At 35.5% G+C, this 13,302-nt stretch overlaps 2 protein-coding genes across 2 annotated transcripts; both read right to left on the reverse strand.

Moving 5' to 3' along the window:
- Positions 1-227: 227 nt before the first annotated feature.
- On the reverse strand, positions 228-4,880 carry LOC106164728 (receptor-type tyrosine-protein phosphatase alpha-like). The gene is made up of 9 exons (XM_087010324.1): positions 4,773-4,880; positions 3,792-3,938; positions 3,528-3,627; positions 3,120-3,193; positions 2,751-2,885; positions 2,432-2,560; positions 2,056-2,213; positions 1,526-1,661; positions 228-1,298 (listed from the first exon to the last, which is right to left on the reverse strand). The coding sequence occupies exons 1-9, from the start codon at positions 4,785-4,787 to the stop codon at positions 1,221-1,223; spliced, it is 972 nt and encodes a 323-aa protein (XP_086866450.1). The 5' UTR covers positions 4,788-4,880; the 3' UTR covers positions 228-1,220.
- Positions 4,881-9,498: 4,618 nt separating this feature from the next.
- LOC106158806 (receptor-type tyrosine-protein phosphatase alpha-like) lies at positions 9,499-12,996 on the reverse strand. The gene is made up of 12 exons (XM_087010396.1): positions 12,898-12,996; positions 12,667-12,736; positions 12,366-12,453; positions 11,958-12,019; positions 11,687-11,856; positions 11,448-11,535; positions 11,118-11,194; positions 10,790-10,826; positions 10,484-10,581; positions 10,157-10,276; positions 9,784-9,944; positions 9,499-9,577 (listed from the first exon to the last, which is right to left on the reverse strand). Exons 5-12 carry the CDS (start codon positions 11,726-11,728, stop codon positions 9,499-9,501), a joined length of 702 nt encoding a protein of 233 aa, XP_086866522.1. The 5' UTR covers positions 11,729-11,856; positions 11,958-12,019; positions 12,366-12,453; positions 12,667-12,736; positions 12,898-12,996.
- Between the last annotated feature and the right edge of the window lie 306 nt (positions 12,997-13,302).

Genomic DNA, 13,302 nt, shown 5'->3' on the forward strand with positions numbered 1-13,302 from the left:
TAGACCATTTTACTCATGCTGTCATTAAAATTATTAAATGTTAATATGTCCTTCACGAGGCACCAAGGTACAAATTGGTGCCAGTGTACGTACATGTAGGGCAGTTGCTTTTTATTAATTTTTTTTATTTTATCTCATATTTATTTATTTATTTATTTATTTATTTATCATTATTATTTTTTATTTTGCAAATTTTGAATTAATGCACTTCATTATTAAAACTTCGTTTCATAAAAATATTATGGACTTTTATATCTGGTATAAAATCATATATCCATGCACTTTTTATTTATATTTCATGCACGTCCGACATTAAGAGACCATACCCACAGATTTTGGATCGATCGATCTCCCTGGGGAGTCTCTCTAAATTGCGATCAACTTAGCCAGCTTAAATGTCTGTCACGCCTATAGTAAAGCAGTTACGGGGTAGTTATCTTTACCCTAGCTGATTCGGTAGGCGTGACAGACATTTAAACTTCTTGAGCTGATTGTGAACACCCAGGGAGTTTGGTCGATCCAAATGGATCGATCTAAGTATGGGAACCCAGTCTAAGTGGCGTCAGTGAATTTCACGTCGGTGTGGGAGTCAGGGTCTCTGGCCTTTTTGCAAGGTTATGGTTTCTTTATCTTTCCCTGTGCATTCAATTTCCATTATTATTTACAAACTTTTTTCAAACAGACATATTTAAGCAGATGGTGGCTTTTTTATATTTATAATATGGATTATCAAAGAGCTGTAAAAAAGTTCATATATTTAAACTACTGGGTTTGCCTCTCCTGCTACATTCCAAGGAGTGAAGTGCATGTACGATTAAAAAAATCAGAATGCACGGTCGGTATATACACAAAATTATCAAAAAATACAATCAGTTGACTTTATTTACAGTGTTTTTAAAATTCTGATAATACTCACGCTCAAGCCTGACACGTGTATGTGTTTGCCAAATGTTTTATTTTTAAATAATCACACCTGTATGACAGGATTGGTAGTCAGATAGGAACCGTCCTCCGTTCCCCCATTACATAGTACAGGTGCCATCCGTCCCATATACTTACCCCGATAATTTATAAAATATATATATTTCTATACTTAGGTTTTATTTCTTTTACTGAAAGCCACTGATTAAATACTACTTTCCCCATAAAGTCTCATTATTTTCAGAATTATTTCATTTCATTGTAACAGCTTGGCTACGAGTTCAAGTCCCTCCGTTGGCCTACATCTGGAGGTTGACGTACGTGTCAACTTTTTGGACGTATTCTTCAACCACATCGTAGCAAAATGCGTATTGTTCCTATAAAAAACAAATGGTATATTGTTAATAAAATGAGATATTACAAAAATATGCTGCCATACTGGTATAGGTATACTAGTTTAAAAGAGAACAGACGGTTGATATGTGCATTGTACACATGTATGTACTTTTAGAAGAGTTGGGTATTCAGCACAACGTCACCTGTGTATTTTCGGTCTCAATGAGTTGTAAAATGTGCAGAGATACACATTCTTATTGTATATTACTTTGCTATCGATCAGCTGAGGTCTGTTTTGTCTGACAGCCTTCATCGTGTGGAAGACATCCACTTCCTGCTCTACCTTCAGCTTGTCCAGCATGCGAGCCACGGCACAGAACAACCCGCTCTGGTGGGTTCCGTTCCTTTATTATAGAAAAATTAACAAAATGGGTTTCCATTTGCTCAATATTTCTTTGGGCATGAAGAAAAAAACAACTATCCAATGATGATGTATAGGCAGTATAGTTTATGAATTATGGGTTCAACAAAAAGGGCAGACAATAAGGCGTTGACCTTAGGCGCGTATATCATATTGTTATAATTCTATTTGAACATTGATTGATTAAATTGGCTTACAGTTTGAAGAAAAGTAAAACAAAATGTTATTAGCAGCGGTCGGTGGTAACAACATATTCTTGTATCAATCTGGTAAAGGCCTTCAACTAAGTTGGCCTAAAAACTAGGAACGATAGGTAATTTTAGCTTGCGTTCATAAACCTTATTATTTTATGAAAGCATGTGTCTTGTTAAACTTACATGCAGTGGACAGTTATGGAAGTGTTTCCATTTTTCTGTTGCCATTGTTGAACTGCGTCAAACAACTCAAGAAACGCACGCGGTAATGGCGGCACTGGTTCTGATATCATCCAGTCATGAAACTGGAATTGGCGAACTTCTCTTGGGGAGCCTGAGTGCTATAATAATTGAAGGAAAGAGGTATATCAAAAGAGTGATACCAACGTTTGTTCTGTTTATATCCAATTGGGACGCCTTTTCCAATATCCCAAACACATCAAAGTATGATAGAAGGAAAATTAAAAAGGCTTTCTTCGATTCAGAGCGTGTTACATCTTGCGTTACTCTACACTGTATAAAGTTACGAATAATTATATAATTCTGAAAACGTACTCACACCCTTAGAATTGATCAATTTTAACTCTCTAACGGTGATGACTTTCCCACTCTGGCGCGAAGATATCACATCAACAATAAAAGGACCGTAAGAAATCACTTTCTTTGTTGGCCAGTACACACCACTTGTCTGAGGAAAAACACCAGTATTAGCGCTGTTTTTGCGCAATGAAAGTACAAGCCTCTGGTGCTTGCATCAAAGACGGTTAAATTAAATATGTATTTGGAATAATCAAAAATCAACTTTAACGTCAGTTATCATTTTGACTTGACTCAAATATAAGAAGATGAATCTCTCGGTAGTATTTGTATTCTTTTACCTCTCTATCTTCGCTGGATTCATTCAGCATAACTATAGTCGCACATTGTTGATCAAACAACATACTCCAGAAGTCAACGATCGTATGAGGCAGAGGCATCTGCGTCACAATATAGGCGTTTCGGCGTTGGAAACCCTAAAACATTTCGTTTCCTATATGTTAGGCGGTCGTACACACTGCTATTACAAAAGAAAATATTCGTATATTTAGGAAAGCAATAGCTTTACAATCATTTCAAATAAAAGTTTATAATGTTACTTTAACCAATGGGATACATTTAACTGATATTTGTTTTTAACATTTTGAAAAGGTGATACATGCACATTGTCTTATCACTAATTATTTGTGAGTGAAGTGCTTAAACCGTACGTCTATGAAAACTGCATTTATGTAATCAGTGCTGTCCTCCGTGTATGATGTAAGGCGTGGTCTGCAGTGGTTACCTTCATATTGAAACAGACAAAATAAATAATTTGCTTTAATACAAAAGTTAATACGTCATAAAAATAACAGCGTTTTTTTGCGTGGTTGAACATTAAAATCTGGACAATTTTATAGATATACTTTGAGATGAATAAAGGTACTAGAAAAGCACATCTCGAAATGTAAGCATTATCCAATGACTCTAAAAAAAGACCACGGGTATATACGTGTATGGACGAAAACAGTTCCAGATTAATAGGTTGTACTAATGATACGTATAATGAAACAAAACAAACCTGATGATAAAGTGAAGTTACGTACGGTGAGATAGGTTTGAAGTGGTTTAAAACTTACCTGCTACAATATAAGTCACTCTATTCTTGCCAATGTTGATGGCCTCCAGGGCAGTCTTTGTGGAACTTTCTTCTATTTCAGGCCGCATGAGGTCCAGTACCTGGTAAACGATGAAAAAAACGAAATAAACACACTTATAGTATGGAAAAAAAGACTTGGGTGCTTTTTGCATGTAGTTGAGTGTAAAAAATTACTTTTGATTTTCCTCTAATTCAAATTTAACTAAATGATGCAATAAAAAGAAACGTTTTGTTCACGGCCTACCACAAACTCTTCTTCCATTTTGGTCAGTCCAGATTTGTTTCTTCGTCTCAGTTTCCGCAGACGAGTGGCAAAGTCTTGCACTGACATAGAAGTTAAACCACAATGCAGTTCTTCCAACATCACATCATGGATGAAGTAATATTGCTCCTATAAGAAGCAAACAAAGCTCATTTTAAATAAACTGTATACCAGTCAGCAATATTTCAGCAACGCATGCCGCTGTACAGGTTATTCCCTTACCCCTCCCTTCTCTTAAACATTGTGCCAGGAACAGAAATAATGACATCGTTACAGTGGTAGTATGACAGTGGAGACTGCAATTATAACACACATCAACTCACCGATTACCCATGTCAGGCCAATTTAGGTAATACACTGTATACTGTATATTGCATATTCACACACTACGTTGTCACGTCTCTGTCTACCATTCAGTTAAAATGAAAATGCCCTTACGTCTTTTTTTTTTTCAGAACAGTGAACTAACTAGTCCGAGGGTCACACCGAGCGACCCACCAAAAAGCTTGCCATTTAACCCGCTAATAGACTCTGAATAGATTCCCCGCGGGGAAGTATTCAAGTGGATCGGCCATATTTGATCCTCGGGGTATCAGGACAGCCCCCCCCCCCCCCCCCCCGACGATCCCCCTCCCCCGAAGAATATATATATGTATAATCAAATATATAGTAACAGTATAAAGTTTAAAACATTCCATCCATTTTTTTATAATTTTAGTGTGATAATACAACTTCATCATTAAACAAATCATTTTGTATTATCACACTAAAATTATAAATAAATGGATGAAATGTTTAAACTTTGTACTCTTTACTATATATTTACATATAAATATATATATCTTGGGGGGAATCATCCGGGGGGATTGTCCTGGGGGGAATTGTCCGGGGGGGGGGATTGTCCAAGAATCGACCCTCGGACTAGTTAATCCACTGTTTTGAATGCGGTCTAAAACGTCATACCTTTGTCTGCACCATTTGCGGTCTGGATGCTCGTAATAACTGAAGAACTCGGAAAATGTCGATCTTTCCTTCGGCCAACGCTTGTTCTAAAAGGTAGTCCACTGCAATGAAAGTGTGACGAAGCTATTGGCTTGTCTTCGTCATGTTACGCGAGGTAGCAAATACAACTCAGATATTATCTTTCTTATTATTTATTGAACTACTGTCCAGTTATTACCCGCGCCGCTTCCTTAATTTCTCTAACTACCTCATGCAATCTCTAGCGGCCTTCTCTCTGTTTACACTAAGCGCAGTTGTATAAATACCACAAGAGCATGTCAATCAACTTAAGTTACTCTACTAAACACTCCCCGCTCTTATTCGCTGCACGCTGTCACTTACTAACGTTACATTATCTCCCGGGGAAGATATGCCTGTTCCCAGGCATATTTAAAATTAAAATATACATTGATTAAAAATAAACTTTCTTAAACACTGCATTTGTCTTTTATCATAAATTCATGCAAAACAAAACTAAGTACATAGATTTTGTATTATAAACCTACTATAAGATAGAAATAAAATTGACATGAAACCCCAAATATAAAGGAAGATAGATTTACAACTCTTTAGGAAATATGATTTTCCGTGGATGTGCATTTACATGTTATAATGTGCGGCCCAAGAGTACAGATACTTTTAATAGTTTTCTCTCTTTTGTTTGTCATTTTAGATATTGATGGAGTGCATTACGTGAGACAATAGGGTCGGCCGTCCCCTGTCCAGCGCACCGTTCATGATGAAGTACTTGTTCATCATCATATATATCCATACTGCAGCGCTCTCTTTTGATGGCTATAAGAGAAACAATCGTTTTATATCAAACCCAATCCACGATTGAACAAAAACGTACCGAAAAATAATAAAGTAAGAATCTTCCTTAATGCATATCATCAGTTTCACGTCATCATCTTTATAAAGGTTAAGTACACTGTTCCTATACCAATAACTGTATAGTTAAATATCAATAACAAATAACTATAAGACCGACAGGCTGAATAAAGATATACTTCTCATAAGTCACGTATTTACTATTCAATACACAATATTTAACATTTTCTTATAACCACTTGCAATAACATTTGACGCAAAGTTAACCAATAAAATCTAAAGTTCATTTCCCACAAATGAATAGTTCCATTTGGTATGGTCCGTTACATCCTCCATTGAATTTTAGCACGAAAGTTCAGTTAGCATATAATGTCAAATCCGTCCTTCTAGACAGTGCATAGCGATTGTCATCTGCCACTCATTGTATATGGATAAACGTCTTATTCGCGCACGTTGGCATACGTGTAGATAAATGTTCACAGTTTCCTGTATATCCACGAATGTCTATGTCCAGCGTTTACGAATATATCCAAATGAATGAGGCAGAAATGCATGTCAATAAAAACTTAACTACTTATATTATAACAATCATCATCAAACTTGAATACAGTCACATTTAACAGGCAAGATTTTAACTTGCCATAGTATTATCCATCCAAAATATTATGATAACAATAAAACATATATGGAACCATGCTAATAATACGATACTTTGTTCAACAATAATACTTATGCTAATAATAAAAATAATAATAACGCAATCTGGCGTCCCAGATGCTAATATTTATCTGGCGTCCCAGATTTTAGTATTTATATGACGTCATGGGCACACGTTTATACCTCAACTCCACATATTCAGTTATCCATAACCACATTGATATCCGCCACATCTTAATCATTTTATTCCTCACAATATATCAAATAATATTCACATAAGGCCATTTATCCTTGCATTATTTATTCTCATTAACTCATTTGTTCCACTCGATCTTGATTGCTAATATAACCACATTATCAACTGACAAGATCATTTTAAGAAGATCGTCGAAATGCCAGTGATTAGGACTTGAATTAAGGCAATTTGTCGAGAAAGTTCAAACTATTCTCCAATTTTATTCTTCGTAACCCGAAAACATAATTTTATTGAAGGGACTTCCAATAATGTAGATTAATCATAATCTTAATATTTGCTTGTCACCTTCAAAGGTGCATGCGCACTATCGATGATGTTTGACATTGCAAGGGGGTAGTGGGCGAAACAGAAGGGGTATTCTTATGAAAAGAATTATGATTCATCATCTGAAATTACGCAGACTGTAAGTCCAGGAGCCCTAAACCAAAAAAGGTACAATAATAATTAGTATTGCCTGAAATTAAAGTGAATGTCATTAAAGTGTCATATCCTGTAAAAGAAATGAAAAACTCGTTATGATGGATATCAAAATTACAAGGGTAGGCAAACAATGAAAAATTCATTCGCTGCCTGGCTAACCTGGAAAAATAAACTATTTTATCAATATTGATTAGTGCAACATTTTTGTTCAAGTCAACAACAAAATATTTTCAAATGCAGTTTTCCGTCTTGTCACGAATTTTTCAACAGTGAAGTGAGATATCTCAGCTGTTGGCATCTCTTCAAACATTCCGCAACCTGTAAAATTCTTAAGGTCAATAGATGCAAAAAATGTAAACGGAAATGAATTTACTTAATAAACATTAGACGTATCAAAAAGATGGATAATGTTTACATTTATCTAAATTAGAAGGTATCGGAAAATATAAGACATACAAAATATATTCACCAAACAAATTTTACGTGTTGTTTTATAACAAGTCTACAGCCAATTCAAATTATTTGTTTAATCAATACTCAAACTTACTTACATGAATCTTTTTCCGGAATCTGAGGGAAAATGAGGGACAACCATATCGCCGTTGAACTCCTAATAGTATTGTCCTAGAAAAGACTTAGCGTACATTTTTAAAAAACAAACGTTAATGGCATTGAAATTTAAGAGCATCTTTTAATATTTTCCATACAAAGGTTTAATGACATCACTTTATGATAGTCTCTTTATAAAAATCTTAATTCTATCCAATTAGAATTCAACTTCGTCGCGTTTGCTACTCCCATCTTACTGTCCGTCTTACAACGTATTAATGTCAATTGCGTCTGTTCATCAATTTTTAAACGGGCGTGTTCTATTTCATTGACACACAACTTAATATATTTTCTTCTTTTCCTTTACTCTTATATTATTCCCTTTAATGTCGCCTCGTTTAATTTTTAATTGGATCCCTAATATTCTAACCAAAAGGGAATCCATTTCCACTAAATAAGATCATGTGCTTCAACTTTTTATCTGACGCGACCTCGTAAGGCTTCTACTTCAAATAATTCATCAGTGGTCTGGGACAAATTCGCTTGTCCTGCAGTCTCATTTTCTCGTTTTTCTTCATTTTTCTATTTTTCTATTTTTTTTTTTTTTTTTTTTTTTTTTTTTTTACTCTATTTATGGGCAAAGTTAGCAACGAAGCCCTGGGTGTTTTGGAGGAACTTTCCTTGTCAAACATTTAACACAAGAACGAACATAATGACATCTGTAAATGACCTTTTCCAAAAAGTACCGCGTCGTGTAAACTAGACAAAACTTTGTACTCTAACTTGTCTGAAAAATAAGTTGCAAAGAACCTCCTGGGTGGGGTGATTTTCTGCCATCAATTATCACGTTATCTCCTATCTCTAACAACAAGTAGCCGAGCGCCTTTGCAACTAAGTAGAAGTTCGTCTGATGTCAAGTGTGTGATAACTGACGCAAAATTCTTATCTTTACGCTGGAGTTTTTAAAACAATTCCTCTTTAAAACAAATGCCTCGCAATCCTGATATTTTGACAATGTCATATTTTTGTCACCTTTCTCTAACTGTTAAAAGCATTCCAGACCTTTAAATTCGTAGCCACTCTGTTTTAATTTAAAGGAAAGTACTTGTGCCGAGATAGTGTCTAACATATGTATTCTGTTCAAACATGCATCATTAAAAAAACTGTGCAGGGTCATTATGTTTTTCTAAATCTTATTCTTCAACGTTTCCCTCATGGTAAGGGCGGCGGCTAATCGCGTTTGTATTCGCGAGGTGTTTACTTTTACTCTGCTTAGCTGAAATCTGTTAGGGGATAAATTCAATAACCAATAATTCATTACTTCTAGAAATTCGATTACATTCAAATGGGCATGGAATTCTGGCACTGCCTTACACTTTGTCAACTCGAATATCAGTTACTGAAACTATGTACCCTTAATACCTGACCTCTTCTCGCGCAATGAAACTATTCAGATAATGCTAAGTTTGCATTTCTCAGCCTTCGTAAAACTATGTTTACCTCACTAAGGCAATATTTGAAATTGTGGCTGGCTACCATAAAGTCATCTAAATATCACAAAAAGCATTTTCCAAAATAACCGTTTAAAGCAACTGTCTTACCTTCCATGTTATGTTTGTCCAATTCCAATCTCCCATCTAGATACTTTGTGTTCACCTGCGTATTTTCGTCCAGTGATCGTTCTCTCTCTTCCCGACAAGACTCATGATGTCAAACATCTATGATAATATTTTGCATCCTCCACCATTTGTGACGAAGCTATTGGCTTGTCTTCGTCATGTTACGCGAGGTAGCAAATACAACTCAGATATTATCTTTCTTATTATTTATTGAACTACTGTCCAGTTATTACCCGCGCCGCTTCCTTAATTTCTCTAACTACCTCATGCAATCTCTAGCGGCCTTCTCTCTGTTTACACTAAGCGCAGTTGTATAAATACCACAAGAGCATGTCAATCAACTTAAGTTACTCTACTAAACACTCCCCGCTCTTATTCGCTGCACGCTGTCACTTACTAACGTTACAAAAGTACCAGTGTTGCCAACCCCGGCGCTAAAAAGGAGCGAGACAAATGATTTTAATAGCAGAGGTTTTTCAATCCTATCCTATTCTTTGTTTGCATATGCAGGAGGACACACGCTCATTGTACAGTAGCATATATATATTAGTTGTCGTGAAGAATTCACTTTTTATGAATAAAAAACAAACTGTTGAAGATTAAAGTATATTAAAAGCAAGAAATTAAAATTACATTTCACCTGCAGTGTACAATGATAGGCCCTTGGTCATAAACTTGGCTTTCATACTTTTTAACTTCCTCTCGAAATTTAACCAAAGCCGTCGGCTTGACAGGCACTCCTTCATCAGGCCAACCGGTGAAGTGGAACTGTTTCACAGTACGGGTTGTCTGGTCTTCTTTCTTAAGTCAGATAAAGTCATCCAGAGTTTTATAAAGTAAATAACAACACCCCTCGATATTAATGACATGCTAACAAATATCAATATTTATATTTCGGGCACGTGTTTAATAAGATCAACGGATTTGGTTATAGAAAGAAATGTGTGTGCCTGCATGACGATATTGTTATGACAACTCTTACATGTATGTGTACTGGGTTACACTGTGCTTACTTTACGGTACTGTAGATTTCGGACTAAGAAGTCCTGTCCGTGAACTTCATCCACTGTGGTCACTTCTATTTCGCCAAACTGTTTCATTCCCTCGTCTGCCCAGTAATGCTCACATTTTTGCTGAGCCGAAAAAACGGGATGCCACGTTACATATGCATGTATAGGGGTTAATATTAAAATAATCTGGATATATTTGAATACGCACGGTTTATTCTTATGACTGTCAAACGTCAGAAAACATAACATTTTGCAGTTCTATTTAATGCGCCTTTTGCTTAACCTAATGCTTAAAATATAAAAAACTTTTACGGTTATTTATTGGCATACCTTGTCCATTTCTACAGTTTTCGTCAACATTACAATTTGTGGAGACTTGACTCGCCATATCATCCGCCAGAAGTCGTTTACGGTATTCGGTTTTGGACCTGAAGTAAACTAAAAATTATTTTTTTCTAGAAATGAAATCATTTATTTACATCTGCTATGGCAAGTAACAAATAATTTAACAAACATGCAGTGTACAGTTGGTTCCAAATTGGAATTCATTAATTCGCGTAATGTTGATTAGGCCTTATAGGCGGCGTGCTTGTAAGAGAGGTCAGATATCCTTTAACTATTTAAAGTTACAGTTACCTTGTGCAGCAATGAAAGCACGTGGTCTGCTATATCCCTGAAAAATGAAATATAATGGTGAAGTATGGCTTTAATCGTTGGCTTCATTATTTTGTTAACCGCAGCAAATTCGTTATCAAGTAATATATATTTACAGATAAATGTGAACCAATCAAAAGAAAAAAAACTGCCAATACCATTCCCGATTATGCGGGGATTAAATAACTATCAAATGTTGATAACAACAAATTAAATTGGCCAAAAACATATATGCTGGTACTTGTATGTAGAGTACATTACACGAACGTGAATAATGATATAACAAAATACATTTATGTGAACAACTTACATCAATATAGTTTGCATTGATGTAGTCAGAGTTGGGATCATCTGGCAAAAGGTCCAATACAACTCGGCTATGGTCATCTAATGTAAAATAAACATTTGTATAAAATTGGACGTAAGCACATTGTGTTATTTATTTAGATAAAGCGCATAACTTAAATTTGTTTTATGTATACAATATATATGTTCATATATTAAATTTCTATAAGATTGAACAAGTAATTTCATTGTTATATTACTCTGTGTTCGCACATGTACTGCAAGTACTGCAGCATTAAAAAATAATAATAAGCTGAATTTTTTTACTGTAGAAAATTCAAATTTGACGGCTTACATGGCATAATGTTCTGAAACCTGTTCTTTAGTTTGTTTTCTCGTTTTTGGCCGGCTTTACAAGGGCTTTTCAAGGTGATGGGAAATTTCTGAAAAAAAATCCAAAATGTATAAACTGACCTAATAACAGTACAACAACACTTTAACATTTGTTTATTGCACACTTTATATCAGTAAATAGGAGTTATGAATTTTTTTTATGATTTCACCAATGTGTATTAAAACGTGGACAAATCATACCTGATACTCGTCGATAAGAATATCTCTGGTTTTCAATCTCATGACCTGAAAGATGTCCTCGACAGGAATTTCTGTGTTTTCTTTGATACTGCTATAGAGATGCTCGTCTTCCGTGTTTTCATACAGACTTTGAACCGGAGATTCATATACATGGTCATCTAGATCTGAAGCTAAAAATTCACAGCAAGGAGATAATGGGATCTACTTTTTAATCAAGTGCATGTAGAATTAAAGCTGCTGGACACAATAGATTTTAGTGAAAAATAAATACCTTCTTTTCTCTGCAATTCAGAAAAGGCATCAATTTCATAAAGCTCTTGAGTGCGTCGTCTTCTGCAAAAGAAGTTTACAAATAATGGTAAGAGTCTTGAACAGGCTTTGACTTCCACATGTACAACATAATTAAGGATTTAATTTTGCCTATTTGTAAAATTTTAGATGACTCAATTTGATGTGTTGGGCCGCATTTGCAACATACAATTTAACTGTATCATATGGTTATCTAATTTCATATTTCTCTAAAGTGCCATAGTGCATACATGTTAACATTGCTTTATGTATACTAAGGTTATGAAGTTCTTGTTCATGATATATACGGCTTCAAATATACATAATAACGTATTTTTACATTTACATTTGTTTATTTAAGCACTATCTATCGTAATCTACAAAGGTTTACCTTTTGTATATGACAACCACAACCACAAGTACCGCCACCAGGACAAGAACCCCCAACACACCTCCTGCTACAGCGCCACCATTTGTACCTGTGACACGGACATTACATTACATTATAGCAAGGGAAAACACCCTACATGCAGTTGGAAACTTACACCGTTTAAATAAAACCATTAAAAAAAATAAGGAAAAATTAAGCTTTGAGTCTAAAACATGAAGGACTTTATTCTTAAACTGTGTAGCACGATGGCCACACAGAATTCCCGAGGGTACATGTAGCTATGACAGTGACGTTGTGATACCTTTTTCGTCCGTTGTTGCCCAAATTGCATCACTATATTCGCCATAGCCGACAGCAGTTTTGCAGCGGATCTAAAATGACAAACGCTAACGGTGGGGGAAAACAGTATATAGGAGCATAAGGGTTACAGTGCAAAACCGCATGAACTTGTCGTTATTTGTTTCATTAAACACACATAAAGCGATACTTTCGTCATTAAAATATCTTGGATGAGGGTATGAAGTATACTTACTCGAAGCAAGTACGTGGTCTTGAACCGCAAATTGCCAATAGTTATACTAGTAATGTCTGCAGTAGTCACCGTCTCATTCCACAGACTGGACTGTTCAGTGCACGAACGTCATCTCGTAACTGACGATAACGCCACCTGGAGGGAACGGCGCACGCCATGTTATCTCTATAAAGCTGTCTCCAGTAGATGTCACCTCTGGTGCTTCCATCTTTGGTGGAACTGTAACACCCAATAAATTGTATTATGTAAACTCACCAACAAAGCTTATCCATAATAAAACCTCCTGCATATGGCTCATTTACAATAAATAGGGTAAGAAAATTTAAAAGAAGTCCTTACCCCCTTCAGGTGTTGTATGAGTCACTGTCACTGGTGGCCCTGGCAATTTTAAGTTGTTAAACGCTG

The sequence above is a fragment of the Lingula anatina genome, chromosome 1 (assembly GCF_051362555.1).
Source record: "Lingula anatina isolate TDL-2025a chromosome 1, LinAna3.0, whole genome shotgun sequence".
NCBI classification, from domain to species: domain Eukaryota; kingdom Metazoa; phylum Brachiopoda; class Lingulata; order Lingulida; family Lingulidae; genus Lingula; species Lingula anatina.

Bases quoted from the DNA above. Each gene is read 5' to 3' on its own strand.
- LOC106158806 (XM_087010396.1), bottom strand. From the start codon at position 11,728: ATGAGATTGAAAACCAGAGATATTCTTATCGACGAGTATCAG. The intron at 11,195-11,447 runs GTAAGCCGTCAA...ATTTTACATTAG, and splicing joins GTTTCAGAACATTATGCCAT to ATGACCATAGCCGAGTTGTA. The intron at 10,827-11,117 runs GTAAGTTGTTCA...TTCATTTTTCAG, and splicing joins TCAATGCAAACTATATTGAT to GGATATAGCAGACCACGTGC.
- LOC106164728 (XM_087010324.1), bottom strand. The intron at 3,628-3,791 runs GTAGGCCGTGAA...ATCGTTTACCAG, and splicing joins AAATGGAAGAAGAGTTTGTG to GTACTGGACCTCATGCGGCC. The intron at 2,561-2,750 runs GTAAAAGAATAC...GTTTTTCCTCAG, and splicing joins AATCCAGCGAAGATAGAGAG to ACAAGTGGTGTGTACTGGCC.